The sequence below is a fragment of the Cervus elaphus genome, chromosome 30 (genome assembly GCF_910594005.1).
Source record: "Cervus elaphus chromosome 30, mCerEla1.1, whole genome shotgun sequence".
In the NCBI taxonomy this organism is placed as follows: domain Eukaryota; kingdom Metazoa; phylum Chordata; class Mammalia; order Artiodactyla; family Cervidae; genus Cervus; species Cervus elaphus.
This window is the reverse complement of record NC_057844.1, coordinates 21740341-21761231: the sequence shown is the minus strand read 5'-3', so window position 1 is coordinate 21761231 and position 20891 is coordinate 21740341. Positions and strand designations below refer to the sequence as shown.

At 42.5% G+C, this 20891-nt stretch overlaps 1 protein-coding gene across 6 annotated transcripts in view; it reads right to left on the bottom strand.

The window, feature by feature from the left end:
• The window catches only part of WDFY2 (WD repeat and FYVE domain containing 2), a 179498-nt gene that overhangs the window by 100210 nt on the left and 58397 nt on the right, over positions 1-20891 (bottom strand). For all 6 annotated transcript variants that reach the window (XR_006338920.1, XR_006338923.1, XR_006338921.1 and 3 more), the window contains exon 2: positions 7722-7789. Coding sequence is in view for 1 of the 6 variants with exons in the window: in XM_043892182.1 (XP_043748117.1) it covers positions 7722-7789 (68 nt within the window). In the remaining 5 variants the exon portion in view is untranslated. The remainder of the gene's footprint in view (positions 1-7721; positions 7790-20891) is intronic.

The following is a 20891-nucleotide window of genomic DNA, read 5'->3' as shown; positions in this document are numbered from 1 at the left end:
CCTGAAACTGACACAAAATAATCAACTAGACTCCAATAAAATTTTGTTTAAAAAGGCAGATAAAACATTTCACGTATACACACAGCAGTATAAGCTGAGAGACCAATGAATGTAGGCATTTCTGCAAGAGGAGAACATGAAGCAGAAACTCTCAGAATATAGATGAATAATTGACTGCATATATATCCTTTATACTACACATCACAAATAATAAACAGCCTTTCTCTCAACCAGGCTGATGAAAAAATAAATAAAAATAAATAAAAATTTTAAAAAACTGGAAAAGCAGGCAGTTCAAAATGAAGTTTTTTAGTGAGGACTAGAGTTCCTACACTTTATTGTTTAACTATTATTTATTTGCCTACTTAAATTTTAAAGTTTTAAAAAATTTAGATTTATTTTTATTGAGGTAACATTGGTTTATAACATTACATATATTTCATAACATTACATAGAGTGATGTAAGATGTTATGGAAAAACCTAAACAAACTTTTTGGCCACCCCAGTATTTCTACACTTGCTACAGTGTGTTCACCACCAAAAATTTAGTTTCTACCTGTCACCATGCATTTGATCTCCTTTATGCATTTTGCCTCCCCTCTGGTAACCACTAATCTGTTCTCACTGTATCTATGTATTTATTTTTATTTGGTTTGTTCATTTATTTTATTTGTTGGTGCTTCATATTCCACAAGAGGGAAATCACACGGTCTTTATCTTTCTCTGTCTGACTTACTTCACTGAGTGGAGTTCCTATACTTGAAAAGTTAGCTGAGCAAATGGTCAAGTGGCCACACTGGAAGGAAAACTGAAGGGGCCCAACCACGGCCTCAGCCTGGGCAAATGCCATCCCACCAGATGGGATTTTCAAGGCAGAGAGCTGAAAATCCTACAAAATGGTCATTTTATTTATTAGGTGTGCCTTTTATTTGTAGTTACCTTTGAAGACACATCTTCTGTTCTGCTCTGGGGACAAATGCATAAACACTTAGGAGCCAAAGAAGGGTCCATCTGTCCTGGCAGTGACAGAACCCACAGAGGTTTTCCAATTGCCCAATCCTCAACTCAGGCCTGAGACTCTGGCCCTCTTAAACTCCTATTCACTATACCTTTGGCAGCCAAGTGGCTTTAACTCTTCTCCATGGGGGAAGTGTTGGCAAGAAAGGCCCAGACATGATACCCAACTCTGCAGAGTAAGAAAAATCTCAAACACCTGCCACCCTGGCTCTGCCTGCACTCTCTCTCTCTCCTCTACTCCTTTGTCTGACCCCAGGAATAGCAAAGCTAGTTGGTAAAGTAAATCTAAAATAATTCAACCATGAAAACAGGAATGCCTGTGCTTTTCATGTTTGCTTGTTTATTTTTTTTCCCTCTGTAGTAAGATGCAAATACAGTGGTTGAAATGGTATCTATTAGAAGCCTGGAACAAATAATCCCATTTACAGCTATAACTAAAACCTGAACTCTGTACCCTCAGGAAGGTTCCTCCCTGGTATTCAAGGTCAGGCAGGTCCCAGCTGGGAAGGCTATAACTTGATCTTGTCATAGTAGGCTACTTTCCAGCTACCAGTGAGATAATGTCAGGAAGATAGTATTTTTGAAAGAATATTTGATAAGGACATACGCTAATTTCTCACTCATCCATAAACATCAGCTTAGAGGAAACTAAAAAACAAGTCATCAGTCACCCCAAATTCTCTATAGATAGCAGGGTTTAAAATAGACCTTCCAGACTTCCCTGATGGTCCAGTGGTTAAGAATCTGCCTGCCAATGCAGGGGACATAGGATCTGTTTCCCGGTCCGGGAAGATCCCACATGCCATGGAGCAACTGAGCCCATGCACCACAAGTACTGAGGCCACCGTCAAGAGCCTGGGAACTGCAGCTACTGAGCCCTCACGCCACAAGTACTGAAGTCCACGCACCTAGAGCCCGGAGTCTGTAACAAGAGAAGCCATCGCAATGAGAAGCCTGTGCACTGAAACTAGAGAAAGCCTGTGAGCGTCAACGAAGAGCCTGCGCATTGCAACAAAGACCCAACACAGCCAAAAATAAAAATAAACAAATTCTAAAAATATAAAATGGAACTTTCAGGGACCTCTTGTGACCATGTGCCCATTACACCTACTTCTGTTAAAACTTACCATGCACCGTAGTACTCATTTTAGGTCTGGCTCCCCCACCCAACTGTACATATCATGAAGATAGGAATCATCTGCCATATTAAACACTCTATCCTGGGGCTTCCCTGGTGGTCCAGTGGTTAAGACTCCATGCTCTCAATGCAGGAGACACGGGTTCAAACCCTGGTCGGGGAACTAAGATCCCACATGCCATAGAGCATGGCCAAAACAAAATAAAAATAAACAAACAAACACCTTATTCTTCACATATTGCACAGTGTTTGGCATGGAAGAAACATTTAAAAATTGTTGAATGCATTGTCCAAAGAAATTAAACAAGATATTTCTCTCTGCTTTTCATCTTTACTTGCCCTCACTTTTCCCATGCTGTTTTCAGCTCAATACCTCAGAGGCACCAATAGGGACCTACTGGACTGCATGGCTCAGTCTTTCCTCTTTAAAGATCATAGGCATGCAGGAGAAAGTGAAAAGACAGGAATTGGGAGGTGTACACTCAGGGTGAGGCTGAGTCAGATACTTGCAGTGACAAGCAGCAGAAACCCACTGCATGGACTTAAGTGCAAATAGGCATATGGCAGTAAGAGAGAGGGTACCTCTTGAACTCAAGGGCAGAATCGGAGCCAAGCTTGGGGGTTCAGAGCATGAAGAAAACCTTAAGGCATCACTTGCTCAGGCTTCTCTCCGGCTGGAGCCAAGTGATTCACACTTCCTTCATGCACACAAATGCCACACAGCTGTTGGACTTCTGAGTTCCCAGCTCAAGGGACCAATCTAAGTTGAGACTAGCATTTCCTACTCCAAACTCTAAATTCCTGAGAAAATCGGACTGGTTCAGGGGCAAGCAGCCTTAACCAGGCAAATCTAGTTTCTCCTAGATGCGTCCCTCCTGGAGAGGAAGCAAGTCATGATCTTTGCAACCCTATTGACTATAGCCTACCAGGCTCCTCTGTCCATGGGATTGTCCAGGCAAGAAAACTGGAGTGAGTTGTCACTCCCTTCTCCGGGGGATCTTCCCGTACCAGGGATTGAACCCGAGTCTCCTGCACTGGCAGGAGGATACTTTACCACTGAGCCTCCAAGGAAGCCCAGGGAAGCGGGAGTGTCTGAGAAAACACAGAGTTTGAGGATACCTCCAAAGCAGTGGTTGGGTTTTTGATTACCATGTGTCTGCTCCTCATCTTTCTCTCACCTGCCACTCTCTGAAGTTCATGCGGTTGTATCACACTCTGCCTTTCAGGCTCACTCCTTGCCCTCAAACTTGGCCTCAGTATTCATTCTTGCTCATCTAATGTCTTCTGCTCCCTTCCCTGCAATCAACTCCAAATACTTCTCAATGCTATAAAATGTTACTATCCTACTCAGAATGTGACAAATACCATATTAAAAGGGCTTTTTTCCTTTTCAGTGTTTGATATTTCAGGTTCTGTGACTTTATTTTTTTCCGACTTTATTAAGGTATAATTTTCAAGTAAAATTATAAGGTATTTGAAGCTTACAAAGTGATGAGTTGATATATGTTGTGAAAGGATTCCTGCCATCAAATTAACACATTTTTAATTCACCTCACATATTTAATCCTTGTTGTTTGGTTTTTTTTTTTTGGTAAGGATATTTAAGTTGCACTCTCTCAGCAAATTTCAATCTTACAATACATGTTTATCAACTGTAGGTCACCATGTTATACACTAGATCCCCAGATTCCACACATCCTATAACTGAACTTACATTTGCCACCTCTTTGCCCCTAGCAACCACTTTTCTACTCTCTGTTTCTATGAGTTCAACTTCTTTTTAAAGGTATTTTAATGGACAAAGTAAGCAAATAAATCATATATTGCACATACAAGATATTATCTGTTTTCTTCTGGACTTGGAATACTACTTTTTTTGTACGACTATAAACACACAATATGATCATATCTGCCTTGTGGTGTCCATATTATAGCCTCTAGTAAACTGTAGTTTTCCACTTAGTGAGTGAAGTGAAGTCACTCAGCCGTGTCCGACTCTTTGTGACCCCATGGACTATAGCCTACCAGGCTCCTCCGTCCATGGGATTTTCCAGGCAATAGTAGAGGAGCACGGTTGCCATTTTCTTCTCTAGGGGATCTTCCCAACCCGGGGATCAAACCCAGGTCTCCTGCATTGCAGACAGACGCTTTACCATCTGAGCCACCAGGGAAGCCCCTTTGTAACTAATACCACATACCCTTATTTAAGGACAATATTGAGTAACCTTTTAACAAAACACATTCCAATAGAAAGGATTTCAAAAAAAAAGTGGAAATTCAATAAATGAATACATTCTAAATGACATGAAAATGTAGCCTATTTCCTTATGCAATAAGATTCTGCCTCTCTTAAGGTAAACAAAAGATCTCGCTCAGAGATCAGTTCCTATGTTATCTGAATGCACATGATCCCTAATACAAAAGTCAATTTCCAATCAACTGTGAAGAACATAGCCTTCTGTTCTTTTCACCCTACATGATAGATGGAACCGTCCAACAATGAAAGATTATGGAAATAATCCTGACCATTCACCCGCTGTTCACCTGCACCTTCTGGCATCCAGCTTGATGGCCTGTATATAGTCAGTGCACAGTAAATATTTGATCAACTAGAATGTGTACTTGTATCTATTTTTTTTACAAATCAACACTGTACAGGCATGAGCCTTCACGTGTCCATATAAACATATGCAAATAGACCAGCCTGTTGGTTGTTCAGTCACTAAGTTGTACCCAGTTCTTTGTGACCCTGCAACACGGCAGGCTCTCCTGTCCTTCACTATCTCCCGGGGGCTGTTCAAACTCAGTCAGTGACCACTGAGTCAGTGATGCTATTTAACCATCTCAACCACTGTCACCCCCTTCTTCTCCGCCTTCAGTGTTTCCCAGCATCAGGGTCTTTTCCAGTGAGTTGGCTCTTCGCATCAGGTGGCCAAAGTATTCTTCAGCTTCAGCATCAGTCCTTCCAATGAATATTCAGGACTGATTTCCTTTAGGATTGATTGGTTTGATCTCCTTGCTGTCCAAGGACTCTCAAGAGTCTTCTCCAGCACCACAATTAGAAAGCATCTATTCTTTGGCATTTAGCCTTCTTTATGGTCCAACTCTCACACCTGCACATGACTACTGGAAAAACCATTTCCATTTTTGATGGAGAAAATGCCAAAAGGCAACCTCAAAATATAAATCATCAAATCAAATCAAATCAAATCATCATTCAAATCATCTCGGGATCTTTTAAAATGCAGATTCTCATTCAGTAGATCTCAGGTGGAGCCCAGTATTTGCATTTCTAGTAAGTTCTCAGGTGACCTTGATGCTGCCGGTCCACAGACCACACGTTGATAGCATGGTACTCCCTTTTGTAGACGGTCACAGGCAAAATAATTAGAGGGTCATTCTCAAAGATCACGTTCAGTCACTTAGGAAAATGTATGATAATACTCTCAGGGAAACTCATCTTTATTAACAGATTAAGTCTTCAATAAGTACTTCTTTACTGAGCACCTATGTTGGGTGCAAGAGCTCTAGCAGCTCTCTTTAGTCATTCACGAATACAGCTTACTAAAGGATAAACACTCAACTCGAGGCCTCTCTGTATCCTCAGCGATATTTGAATAAAGAGAACATTAGAGAGTGACATCAGATGTGTGTGGATGTGTGTATTGGGGAGTGGGGGTGGTTGGTAAGCAACTGTTTAGGATCCCGCATCTTCATGAGGTTCCTATCAACACCCATCTCAACGAGATTCCTCAGGCGCCATCCCCAAGCCCTCGTCACTCTGCCCACATTGGCCTCTCCTGTCTTTATAGTCAGATGGAAATGACGGGACTCTGCGGTCGACTTCAACTTGCTGGACTACAGAATTTCCCCAGCTCTTCCTGCTGGATGTTATGTCAAGTGTGATGAAAAGGGCCGTAGGTAAGACTGGTTATACCACTTAAAAATAAGGGGAAAAAAATCAATCATAGAATTCCTTTCCTTTTCCGTTTACCTAAGCCCTCACCACTGCCAAGACTTAAGAAGAAAGTTTACCTTGGGTCTTTTGTTGTGCAATGGTGTCTGCTGGAGGCACAACCAGTAAGGTGAGAATCTAAACATAGTAAGTTCCCTACATACGAAACCTTCAAGTTGCAAGTTTTCAAAGATGCGAACGTGCCCCCCTAAGCCAGCTGTCATACTATACTGTTATACTTTTCAAGGTACTGTACCATAAGATTAAATGTTTATTTTGTGTTTGTTTGCTTTTTATGTATTATTTGTGTGAAAAGTATTATAAACCTATTACAGTACAGTACTATGTAGCCGATTGTATTCGTTGGGTACATAGGCTAACTTTGCTGGACTTATGAGAACACACTCTCAGGATGGAGCTCATTTGCATGTAGGGGACTTACTATACTGAATTATAAGTTTCTTTTTCGATAATGTAGAGTGGGATACTTGGTTCCACTACATGGTTATCATCTATTCACTACAATTCTAAAGAAATGCAAACCTCAAAGATAAATTTGAAATCACAGAAATCCATTACATCCTTAACAATGTATTTGTTCATAAACATGCAAAATTGTTGCTTAAGTTATTACAATCTTCTTTTGCCAGAGGCATAAGCTTTAGCACACCTATAGTACAGCATGAATTTTTCTGGGTTGTATGTTGTGGCATATACTACTCAAACTGGGATACTGGTATCAAGGGAAGAGGTGCACACTGCAGGAAGCCAGAGGGTACAGAAACCCAGACAACAAACCTAGGGCATTTTTCTAGTATGTCAATTTCAATTAAGGTTTGCAGGAAGGGGAGTAAGAGAAATGTTTAATAATATGGCTGACAATGAATTCAAATAATTACACTAAAATAAATATGGAATAAGATACCCAAACTTCATTAATTTTGATCAAACCATAGACTATAAAGAAATTTCCTATCTGGGGAGGGGGTTGGGGGGCGCGGGCAGCAGCTCTCTCCCTGCAGGGGAACTTAGCCAGTTCAAGAATCTAAGAATTAGTCATCTTTTTTAAAAAGTATATTTGAAAGATTCACTATTTATCAGTGCAAGGACATATTTCTCACAGAAGCTTTTGGGGAAATAAGACAGACTTCTAATTAGAACATTTCAATCCACAGCAAATCCTTTTGAGAGCTGAATGTTCAATGCTCAATGTCCTGAATTTGAACAAATAAAAGAATAATAATGTAAGAACAAATTTACTTCATAAATGTAATCACTGGACAAAATTTTGAACTGTCTAAGGAACTACTTTACAAAAAAGTTAAACAAAAAGTTGGAAATGAGAGGGAGACAACTGTAATCAGGGAGCCTAGGTATTGAAGTCCTTCCATTAATCTTACTCAGAAACCGTGAATATACAGTCAGTTTCAAAACAATTTTCTCATTTTACATACTGAGAGCTAAAATGATATAATACGGCCCTTCCCATTATAATGATAATCCCAACCCTCATGTATCTCTACTCAAGAGAACACAGAGCAAGCAATCTGGGAAGCAATGGGAGTTGGGGTCCACGTCTGATTCTTAAAGACGGAGATCCAGATACTTACAAGGCATCACATGGTATATGCTTGGCCAGTACTGTCCACTGTCTCTCTTTAACCACACACGAACAGTCCTGCAACGAAAGAAATGGGTGTGTTAAATCACACTATTTTTGGTGACGGGAAAGTTGATAGAAGGTCTTAAATATATATACAGTGGACCCTCAACAACATAGGTTTGAACTATACAGGCCTATTTATAAGTGGATTGTTTTTCATCAAATATGTAATACACGATCCACAAATGGTTGACTCTGCAGATGTGGAACCACAGATACAGAAAGCCAACTATAAAGTCATGTGCAGATTTTATTTTTTTAATATAATTTTATCTATTTATTTATTTATGGCTGTGCTGGAGCTTCATTGCTGCGCGGGCTTTTCTCTAGTTGCAGCGAGCGGGGGCTACTCTTTGTTGCGGTGCGCATGCTTCTCATTGTGGTGGCTTCTCTTGGTGGGGAACATGGGCTCTAGGGCACACAGGCTTCAGAAGTTTCAGTTCCCAGGCTCTAGAGCACACGCTCAGTAGTTAGGGTGCACAGGGCTTAGCTGCTCCGGGGCATGTGGGATCGTCCCAAATCAGGGATCGAACCTGTGACTCCTGCATTGGCAGGTGGATTCTTTACCACTGAGACACCAGGGAAGCAGATTCTAAACTGCACGGAGAATCAATGCCTCTAATTGTTCAAGGGTCAACTCTGTGTGTGTACATGACATAGTCATATTGCTATAATTAAATAATATATATTACATATAAATATGTATAACATATATGTTTGTTTATAACATATCTCTATACAACACATGAATATAGATCTTAACTGCTGCTGCTAAGTCGCTTCAGTCGTGTCCAACTCTGTGCGACCCCAGAGACGGCAGCCCACCAGGCTCCCCAGTCCCTGGGATTCTCCAGGCAAAAACACTGGAGTGGATTGCCATTTCCTTCTCCAAAGCATGGAAGTGAAAAGTGAAAGTGAAATCGCTCAGTTGTGTCCGACTCTTAGCGACCCCATGGACTGCAGCCCACCAGGCTCCTCTTAGAAAAGCATGGTGTGCACATGCACACCACTTATGCTTTTCTAAAGATACTATATTCCTTGAATTTAAGGCTGCATATATTTAGAATTACATGACTGTTTTATAATTAAATATTTAAGGATAATTAAATTTTATCCTCATATGTATTTATATACCCACATGTGACAGTGTTCGAAAATTATTCTTGTAGTTATTCTGCTCTTGGAGTATATGGCCTTTGCCCTGGTCTGCTGGAAGCATTCATCTCCCTAGGCAGTAATTGGGATTTACTAGGGAAGAACATAGGAAGTGATAAGAAGAAGCAATATGCAACATCTGACACACAAAGAAGGATTACTAGTAAATTCAGTCTTACAAGCTAGGCCATTGTTTCAAGAAAGGGTTTTTCCAAACACGGTCAAGCAATGATAAAACTCTGAGACTCAGATCACTGAGCTAGAGGACTGACTGTGGAACCCACCAGGGAACAGGGTAATCCTGCAACAAGGTGGGGGATGAGGGTCCACGCCAGATGGACATGTGGCAGACGTCCAGGACAGAGGACGAGATGGTTGGATGGCATCATCAACTCAATGGACATGAGTTTGAGCAAACTCCAGGAGATTGTGAAGGACCGGGAAGCCTGGCATGCTGCAGTCTATGGGGTCACAAAGAGTTGGACACGACTGAGTGACTGAACAATAAGACATCCAGGAGAGCTTGGAGAGGAGGAGTCAAAGAGAAAATGATGCTGTCAGGGGATACTGTTGGGTTCTTACCAACCAGAAAGGCCCTACCACAAGTTACACCAGCACCCAGCCATGAGGTCAACACAACTAGGAGGTAAAGGAACATTGCTCCAGAGACCAGAAGAAGTAGCCAACATCAAACCAAGGGAAATGAACAGTGCCCCAAGGCTGCCAGGAGATGTTATACACCACAACCCTCACCCCATACCCTTAAACCATCCCAGGGTAAAAAGTGGACACTGAGCATTTTTATCTCAGAGAGAACTGGACAATATCTAAATAGACTATTAGTCATTACCTTAGACTAAGTTTTAAACTGTTTGGATTTCTTCCCCAGTTAATCAGTGGGTCACCCAATAGGAGGAAAAGACTAACTACAGACACAACAAGGACGTGCCATTTTCTCTGTACAGCCACAAGATTCGATGTAGCGATGTATCTTGACACCACTACAGATACTTGTAAAATTCCATCTTTTCGGTCAACCAGCCAATTTGTGAGATGGACAGGTGTAATGAAAAATAATTCCTAAGAAATAATTCAATACTTATATTATTTATACACCTAAGCAGCCTTCACTTAAAATTCTTTTTATAATTTACACCAATACATTTTAATATGGAGACTATTATCCCAATAAGAACAAATAAAAAAGAGTGCCATCATGGAAAATGGTAGAACAGGAAGTTCCAAGAATCAGTCCCTGAACCAAATCAATTATGGAGCTGGGAAGAACTGTCAGAATCACCGTTTCAGAATTCTGAAGTCTAGTTAGACACTTGCGGCATCCATGGGAATGCCTGATGAAGAAGCAGGTTTGTGGCAGTAAATGTCACATCTTACTTGCAGTACCATCATGCATGCCCCATTCACGTAGCAGGTAACTGTGGGGACTGTGGCTCATGTTCACAGAGTGGCTTGCAGGTACCAGGGTGCTGGAACCCGGTCCTTCAAATTTGGGGGATGTGTGTTTTGATTTGCTGAGTGGTTCACTGAGGGAGTAAAGAAGAAACTGGCCTTTCTCTCAGTCCTCTAGGTCCGAAGGGCTTCCTGCTAAAAGAATTTAAAGGGAAGGAAGACCTTTTTTCTCCTTAATGAAATCACTGGTTGACCTCAGAGATAGAAGAACAGAAACTTCAGTGATCACATAGAACAAGATTTACAGTTTTTGCAGAAAGAGCTTGGAAAAGTCACTAAACAGATAATTCCACCATTCAACAAGTAATAACAGCAATCTCTAGAATGGAGGGGGATTGTGACTTTCAGTTACCACATTATAATATTTAAAATATTCAGTTTCTAGACTTGTGTTTGCCAAGGCGGAGGGGGAGTGAGGGAAGGGCAGACTGGGAGTTTGGGGTTAGTAGATGCCAACCATTATGTATAGAATGTGGTTATGTGGGTTATGAGCTCGTGGCCATCAAGCAGGTAACATCTTCCATTTGGTGGGGGTTTTCACATCTATAAAAAAAAAAAACTCAGGATGTATGTATCAGATACTATTATCGAAGTATTTCAGAGAGGAACTAAAGCAGAGGATACAGGGCAGGGTTCTGTCCTGGGAAGGCCCCACAGGGTCCTGCTCAATCACAAATTGATTCCCTTATTAGAAAAAAAGTATGAGGGGAATTCCCTGGCTGTCTGGTGGTTATGTTGCAGAGAAGAACAAATTCTGACTCCATGTTGGAACTGTTTCTTTGACTTGCTTTTCATTGCTGTTGTTATTATAGACAACAGCCTGCCTCAGAGGACCCTGCCCCTCTGCCTAAGTGTTTAACTAAAGTGCCTTTGATCAGTTCACAGGAGACCCTGTCCACCTGTGAAAAGAAGAGATTAACACACCCCTTACAAAGACTGGCCATTATCAGAGATGTTTTGAAAAGCCAATGGCCCTTTTTACTTTACTTCCTCAATGACTCTCCCTCTCTATTCTGCCTCTTGACGTTGGTTCCTCACCACTTCTCTCTCGGTTCTGTAAAAGAATCTGGCATCCAGATCCCCAACAAGCTGGTTACCCTGAGACATTTGCTGGTTGCTCAGTCACTCAGTTGTGGCTGACTCTGCGATCCCATGGACTGCAGCACGCCAGGCTTCCCTGTCCTTCACTATCTCCCAGAGTTTGCTCAAACTCATGTCCATTGAATTGGTGATGACATTCAATCATCCCATCCTCTGTTGTCCCCTTCTCCTGCTCTCAACCGATCCCAGCATCAGGGTCTTTTCCAATGAGTCAGTTCTTCGCTTCAGGTTGCCAAAGCATCAGCATCAGTCCGTCCAGTGAATCAGTTTAGTTCAGTTGCTCAATCGTGTCCGACTCTTTGCGACCTCTAGCTTTGACCTTTGTTGGCAAAGTAATGTCTCTGCTTTTTTAATATGCTGTCTACGTTGGTCATAGCTTTTCTTCCAAGGAGTAAGCATCTTAATCTCATAGCTGCAGTCACCATCTGCAGTGATTTTGGAGTCCCCAAAATAAAATCTCTCACTGTTTCCACTGTTGCCCCTTCTATTTGCCATGGAGTGGTGGGACCAGATGCCACGATGTTAGTTTTCTGAATGTTGAGTTTTAAGTCAACTTTTTCACTCTCCTCTTTCACTTTCATCAAGAGGCTCTTTAGCTGCTCTTCCAGTGAATAATAAGGGCTAATTTCCTTTAGGATTGACTGGTTTGATCTTGCTGTCCAAGGAAATCTCAAGAGATGGGTATGATTATTAATGAAACAGGAGGTAAGGGGGTAGGTCATAACCTTTAACAGAATGACATACACCGAAGACAGGACAGAAACTGATTAGATTTGGGGAAGAGTTGACTTCCACTAGACCTAGGTCCTCAGTATAGCATGCTCATTGTAACACATCAGCCCGCTGAATGACACACCCACAGGCATCATGACAGTTTTCTTTGTTTTTTTTTTTTTTTTAATCATGACAGTTTTGAGGCCAGTCATCAAAAACCAAAAAGTAAGCAGTGGCCCAATTCCTGGAAATCTTCACCCCTTCCCCAAAATAGCTGGAATAACCCTCCCATTCATTAGTCGATGAAATCACTCAGCCCATAAAAACTAACCACACCACATTTCGAGGCCGCGCTTGCCTTCTGAGATGGCCCACACTCTGTCCGTACAGTGTGTTTCTCTCTACTGAAATCCACTTCGTCTCCCACTGAATTCTTTCTACAATGAGACATCAAGGACCGGAGCTGCATCATCTCCTTAAACCAGGTGAGTGATCCCAGGTGGAAGACGGTGGGTTCTGGCCAGGTTCAGGTCTCAGTCCGCGATAAGCGTTCTCACTAGTGGCATGGGCCGCACAGAGCCCCAGGGTGGACCAGGCGCCCACCTTCAGACCCCACCACACCGTGCAGAGCTGCTCCCTGACCAACAGCGGGCGGCGGGAGAGAGGATGGCAGGAAAACAAGGCGAGTTTCACTTCAATATCCTGAGCTTAAGGTTACTACAGATCATCTGAGTTTCGATTACACATGGAGCAGCTTCTTACATGTGGGTTACAGATAAAGGCACTGAGAAATGGGAATGGTGGAGGTGCTAGGTGCTAAGTCACTTCAGTTGCATCTGACTCTATGAGACCCTACGGACTGTAGTCCTCCAGGTTCCTCTGCCCATGGGATTCTCCAGCCGAGAATACTAGAGTGGGTGGCCATTTCCTCCTGGAGGGGATCTTCCCAACTCAAGGATCAAACCCATGTCTCTTACGCCTCCTGCATTGTCAGGCAGGTTCTTTACCGATAGTGCCACCTGGGAAGCCTGAGAAATGGAATCACTTCAGTTGAGTTCAGTTGCTCAGTCATATCTGACTCTTTGCAGCCCCATGGTCTGCAGCATGCCAGGCCTCCCTGTCCATCACCAACTCCCAGAGTTTACTCAACCTTATGTCCACTGAGTTGGTGATGCCATCCAACCATCTCATCCTCTGTCATCCCCTTCTTCTCTCACCATCAATCTTTCCCAGCATCAGGGTCTTTTCAAATGAGTCAGTTCTTCACATCAGGTGGCCAAAGTATTGGAGTTTCAGCTTTAGCATCAGTCCTTCCAATGAATATTCAGGACTGATTTCCTTCAGGATGGACTGGTTGAATCTCCTTGCAGTCCAAGAGGCTCTCAAGAGTCTTCTCCAACACCACAGTTCAAAAGCATTAATTCTTTGGTGCTCAGCTTTCTTTATAGTCCATCTCTCACATCCATACATGACTACTGGAAAAACCATAGCTTTGACTAGACAGACCGTTGTTGGTAAAGTAATGTCTCTGCTTTTTAATATGCTGTCTAGGTTGGTCATAACTTTTCTTCCAAGGAGCAAGCGTCTTTTAATTTCATGGCTGCAGTCACCATCTGCAGTGATTTTGGAGCCCCCAAAAATAAAGTCAGCTACTGTTTCCACTGTTTCCCCATCTATTTGCCATGAAGTGATGGGACCAGATGCCATGATCTTAGTTTTCTGAATGTTGAGTTTTAAGTCAACTTTTTCACTCTCCTCTTTCACTTTCATCAAGAGGCTCTTTAGTTCCTCTTCACTTTCTGCCATAAGGGTGGTGTCATCTGCATATCTGAGGTTACTGATATTTTTCCCGGCAATCTTGATTCCAGCTTGTGCTTCATCCAGGCCAGCGTTTTGCATGATGTACTCTGCATGTAAGTTAAATAACCAGGGTGACAATATACAGCCTTGACGTACTCCTTTCCCAATTTGGAACCAGTCTGGTGTTTCATGTCCAGTTCTAACTGTTGCTTCCCGACCTGCATACAGACTTCTCAAGAGGAAGGTCAGGTGGTCTGGTATTCCCATCTCTTTAAGAATTTTCCAGTTTGTTGTGATCCACACAGTCAAAGGCTTTGGCATAGTCAATAACTTCCTGCTAAATCAGTAAACAAGGATGCCACAGCCATTAGCAATTGCTGCCACTACTGATGGTGAGCTGGTGAGCCCTGAGGGAACTCAGGAAGGAAAGAATACCTGCCATCTAACAGACATCAGACTGTAGCCATTCCCCACGATGAGCCCTGAGGAAGCTCAGGATGTGAAGACACAGGATACTGACCCCGGATAGCCAAGATGCATATCAAAGGAATGACTTCAGTGAGCCCTGACTCTTTGCATGTTCCCATAAGTAGAAAAGTGCTAAATTTGTTAACCTGGGATGTGTGGTTTTCTTTAATTAATAATCATCATCTGATGTTCAGACTATCTGCCTTTATTGTACAATTTCTATATAACCTGGTTGCTCTCCTGCCTCCTTGGAGCTGTTCTCTCAGGGTTACTTGAGATGCTGTCTCCCAGGCTTGAAGTCCTAAAAATTCCCACCAAATAAAACATAACTCTCAACTTTTAGGTTGTGAATATTTCAGTCCATAGCAGCATCTACACTATGTGCACAAAGGTTGTTACACTATTCTAATGTTAGCTGAACCAATGATCTTTCAGATGCATAAGTTATTTTTAAAATATATAAACACACACACACTTTTGTTTTTAAAGTAACAGTGTTCCTAAAAATTCTGGTTAAAAAAGGTACACATCAAATCAACACAATTAGCACAGACGTGGTTAAAGATTTTTTAAAATAGCTGTACAAGTCAAAAAGGTGGCAGGATAAATTTAGCTTTAATTTGAATAACAGTAACAAACATTTCTACAGAAATAACAGCCCCTCAAACACTTTGCATATACATTTCATCATTACAAAGCCCTATGAAACAGAAACCACCCTTTAGAGACAAAAGTATAAGCCCAACACAGCTTAAGTGATTTATCCATAACTAGTGAGTAGATGCAGTTATTTTAAATTCTGTGTTGTCTTCACTAAATATTAACATGTTAGCTTCCTTACATGAACATGTATCTGATAATTGATAAATTTTACAATCTAAAAATAAAATGCTATAAAAAAAAACCTGTTCTTTTATATTCAGAGGTGTAACAGCAGTTTAAAAAGGAAAAAAAGATACTGCATCCCAGAGGTCAAAAGCACAATTTGGAAGGCTCAAAATTTCTTAGACAAATGTAAATTCCACTATACAAGGCCTGTAAGTCAAGTGTTCATTTTTTCGCAAATTATATTTTAAAAGCAACACAAAAAACTTTTTTCTTTGAAAAAAAAATTTTAAGAAATAACAGCTGTTGATTAAGAGTCACAGTTAAACCAGTAGAGGTCAGTGTCCTGGAGAAGAAAAACTCATGACCTGCTGAAATGCAGAGAAACTGCATTCATTGCCCACGCAAAGTCCTGGGATGAAGAAGAAAACCAACCCAGCATGGCCCAGGCCACTTTGCCACGTCCTGTTTTCTTCTCCCCGGCCTCTTCTTCTCCCTCAAGTTCTCAGCAGTAGGCAGAGCACTGGGGACAAGCAGTGCTCATCTCGAAACTAGCAAGATGAGACCCCCCGGTGGGGCTCAGTCAGTTGAACAGCTGGGCTATTTTGAAAATACCTTGGACATAGCTGACCACATTTCAACAAATAAAAATTACTTTAAAATATGGTCCTGAAATATTATTCCTTAGACCTAAAAAAAATTTTTTTAAGGTTAAAATAAATGTAAGATAAATTGTGCATTTATCAAAAACTCCCCTATGATCAGAGCTGGTTGGCCCCATGACTGAGATTTAAATACAGTCAGAAGAAACTACATTTTATCTTACTTGGCATCTGCCCCAGGGCCAAACCCCATGTGAGGTCCCCAACTGGTGCTCATCATTTGTGACATACAAGAAGGACCGGTCAGAAATTCCTCCCTCTGGTCACCTGTCCTAGTCAGGAAGTCTCTCTTTATACCTGCACAGAACTCACGCAGAATGGCAGCATCCGAGCTGCGCTGACACTGAAAAATCTGTACACTGTGCTGAGATGATGGGAAGGAACTAGAAACCCTTCCCTTCTCAGTGCCAGCATCCACTGATACTCCAAAGAAATAAGGAAGGGAATGGTATTCCCAGGCTGCCTCCCATCCCACCCCAAGTTATTCCAAAGAACCGAATCAGCGCTTGTCTGAGCTACAACCTCAGCCAGGACAGGTGTGAGCCCCTCCCAGCCAGCCCCCAGCTCAGCAGCCATTACGATCACACAGAGGGGTCAAACGTGTGTGTGTGTGTGGGGGGGGTGCTTCCTTTATGAGATTTTCGCAGGTTTCTGTTTGACTTTCTTGTTTTGACCAGTGCTGATACTCAGATGCTGCCAGTGGAGTTAAGTTGGACACGGTTGCTGAACTGTGTATCTGCCCACATGTCTGCGTGTGTGTGTTTATACAGAGATATACAGCCAAGCAGCACACCAGGTCCACCCTTCCACATCCTATCCAGGAATATACCCTCTGTTCTACATTCTAGCCATCTTTAAGTCCACTTATCCTGCTGGGGGCAATGAACTACCAGGATGGGAACAACTTGTGTTTTCTAAAACGATTAAAATCTTCGAAGTTAGGAATTCTGTCCCACTGCCCCACAAGGGCACTTACACATTCAATTAATGACCTCTTTTTTAAAAAATTTTTTAATTTTGGCAATACTGGGTCTTCATTGCCGTTGGTGGGTTTTCTCTAATTGTGGCAATCGGTGGCTTCTCCTGTTGCAGAGAACAGGCTCTAGGCGCCTGGGCTTAGTCACTTCGCAGCATGAGGGATCTTCCTGGACCAGGGATGGAACCCTGTGTCCCCTGCATTGGCAGGAAGAATTTTAACCACTGGACCACCAGGGAAGTCCAATCATTGACTTTTTGATCATTAATTCATTCAATAATCATTTTATTAAAAACCTGTATGGATGTGAGAGTTAGTCCAAAAACAAGGCTAAGTGTTAAAGAATTGATACTTTCAAACTATGTGCTGGAGAAGACTCTTGAGAGGCCCTTCGACAGCAAAGAGATCAAACCAGTCAATGCTAAAGGAAATCAACCCTGAATAATTCACTGGATGGACTGTTGCTGAAGCTGGTGCTTCAACACTTTAGCCATCTGATGTGAAGGGTCAACTCATCGGAAAAGACCCTGACGCTGGGAAAGACTGAAGGCAAAACGAGAAGGTAACGGCAGAGGGTAAGACGGACATGAATTTGAGCAAACTCCAGGGGATGGTGGAGGACAGAGGAGTATGGCGTGCTACAGTCCGTGAGGTCACAAAGAGTCAGACACGACTTAGCTACTGAACAACAACAACAACAAAAGGGACTAGTACATGAAATGCACAAAAACAAACAAATGTGTACGGTAAGATCCACGGTAGGGAGAAGCCCGCACTGTTCTGGAAGCATCTGGGAGCATCTTACTCTGACGACAGAGCTGGGTCAGGGGACAGTGGATAAAGCTTTCGAGGGCTCTGCCACCCTGAGGAGTCTGGATTTTACTTTGAGGATGCTGGGAAGCTGATGGAGGGTGAGCAGCCGGCCACAAACTCCGAATATTTTTGTTTGTTCAGGAGAAGCCTGGAGAAGCCTGGTTACCCTAAAGTAACCACATTGGAGGATGTGGTCAGAACAACAAGCAAAAAAGGAGGAGGCCTTGGACGAGAGAGGAGGTCAGAAACACTGGGTGGGGAAGATCCCCTGGAGAAGGGCATGGCAACCCACTCCAGTGTTCTTGCCTGGGAAATCCCATGGACAGAGGAGCCTGGCGGGCTCTGGTTCATGGGGTTGCACAGAGTCAGACTCGACTGAGCACACACACCAGGCCAGGAAATGCTGCAGAAGCACCCGGCCCTGGGGGCGGGCTGCAGGTGGGTGCTATGTGAATGGTGGTGCCATTCTTCTACAAGTGATTCCTGTGGAGGGCAATGCTGACTTCATCTTGAACTTGCTGAGCCTGCAGACTGATTAGTGAACTACCTACCTGCCTGCCTGCAGTCCAGTGCAAGACCTGGGCTGAAAATTAAGATCTGGGAGTCACCACACACAAGCAGTAGGTAAGTCATGAGTGAAGAAAAAGAAAAGAGGGCCAAAGACAAAGCCTTGAATAACACCAAAAGTTAAGTGATGCAGAACCAAAAAAGATCCATGAAGCCCTCAGTGAGGGCTGCCAGGAAGGTAGGAGAAAAACCCTTTACTTCTCAGAACCCGCACATGTCCTAATTTTTTGGTCCAGAAAATAAGGTCACTATAAACATACCTAAGACTGAACCAAATTCACAGTGCCCACAATAAAAAACCATCTATATAGGTCACTTTTCTGAAGGAAGAGGGAAGATTGGGGGTGGTGACAAACAGGAGACCACAGGTTGCTAAGCTACTGGGTAAAATAAGATGGGGCGTCTACCCATGTCGAAATCCAGGCTTTTAAGAATGTGCCCTAGAATGATGCAACCTTCATTAGTTACCATAGTGATGAGCTTCATTTCCCGGGGGACAATTGTTATTTTTGCCACCACTTGGGGTGGAGGTGCGGGGGGAGTGAATCCTACTGTGTCTTGAAGACCCTGAATTTTCAGGGATTACTTTTCTACTAGATCACACATTACAACCTCCTGACTAACAAAGGCAATCCCTATCAATCTGCAAACTAAGAGAACTTTGAGCAGTGGGATGTGAGTCAATGTCTTTTTGTAGTTTTCACAGTGACTTGCTTCAAGGAGGGAAAAAAGTGTCTCTAATGCAGAGAGAATGTTGTGGAGATTCTTGGAAAACAGAGCTGAAAGATTTTTTTTTTCCTATGACTATTCGTAGTAAGAACCAACTATGAGATTCTCATTATATGCATTCAGATCACACGGAGTAAATAAACTAAATCAAATCTTCTACAAAACACTGTGTATTTCTGTATGGAGGGTTTTTCCCAGGATAGACAGAGGCTGCTGTGTGAACTGAATGAAGGCGGCCGGGGGGTTTCAGAGACAGGGGCTCAAGCTGGGAGCTCTCCAGATTCTAGACCACAGTGCCAGGCAGCTCAGTTCCAAGTATTAACCAGCTCACTACATCAGACCTAAACAACTGCTGAACCACTGACACTTGGACTTCTTTTCCCACGGCTGCAGCAACCTAGCAATCAGCAGCTGGAGAAGAGATGTGTTTTATAGTTCAACACCTTGAGCTTTGAACAGTACTCCTACTTTAAAAACAAAAACAGTCATTCCAATCATTTACAGCCTCGTGTTTCATCAAGGTGCGCTAACCATAGCCATTCCCCCCAGGGCATTTTAACCAGCTGGTTAATTTCTCTTCAACCAAAGTCTGCCAAAGCCTTTACATTTAGTTTTAAAAATCACAACCAAATGGCAATATCTTCATTGGTTTTTGTGTGAATGTGTGTGCTAGTCGTGTCCGATTCTGTGCCACCCCCCTGAACTGTAGCCCACCAGGCTCCTCTGTCCATGGGATTTTTCAGGCAAGAATGCTGGAGTGGGTTGCCATTTCCTTCTCCAGGGGATCTTCCCCACCCAGGGATCAAACCCATATCTCCTAATCTCCTGTCTGCTTTTTAAAAATCTATAAAATGAAGTCTCCAAACGAGATTAAACAAACCCAGATGTCAGAGGAGAGATTACAAACACACATGAAATACAGGGAATTGTTATCTTTATCATTCAGTATTAAGAGCCTTGAAAGAAAGAAGCCCCTAATTCTGAGCCTTTTTATTACTGATAAACCCTATTCTGTGTCTGCAAATAGTTTACTTGAAGTGGAGACTTATTTTGCATATTTTGTTTTCTTGTAATTTAACTCAGTGGCTAATGTTTAAGCACAGCCTTCTTGCCTGGGGACAGTTGTGGGTTTTAGCATTCTCAAAACTCCTTCCCCGTGACAACTGTTACCTGGCTATCTGCTCTCCCATGTAAGCATAACTCCCCTACAAGCCTTTGGGACTCCTGGGCAAAATTAAGCTCCAGGATCACACCGTATCTTGCCAATGTTAAGCACAGTTACATTAGCCATCAATGCCAGTGAGCAAGTCCATCGCCCCACTGTTCAAGGAATTTCTTAAAGACTTCAAAATGTTTATCTTTAAATATTTTTATCTTTGATTTTCTTAATACCTACAGTACTTTTATTTTGAATACATACAGTACTTAGCATAAGAGAGATGCTTGGAAAAGGTCATAAAGATACATTAAAGAAAAAAAAAACAGGAAATAAAAGAGAAAAAAATGAACACATTCCTAGTGCGATGGTGAAGAACAGCCCACAGGGAAGCACCAGGAATGTCCCAGAGCTCAGAGGCTGGACAGTTTCTGGATATTAGCATCAGAGACCCCATGCGCTCCTCAGTCACAGCCCCTCATAGGCCAGAGATTCATGAGGACAAGCCGTGAGCGGTCAGTTTGAATACGTCAACAATACGACAGCGTTCGTCAATATCACTCATCAGGAGGCATGTGATGGAATTACTAGAGGAACAATATAGAATTAAATATGGTTCTTGACTGTGTACGCAGTGGGAAGGCATGGTCTTTGTCATCCCACTCACCACTGTTCCTACAG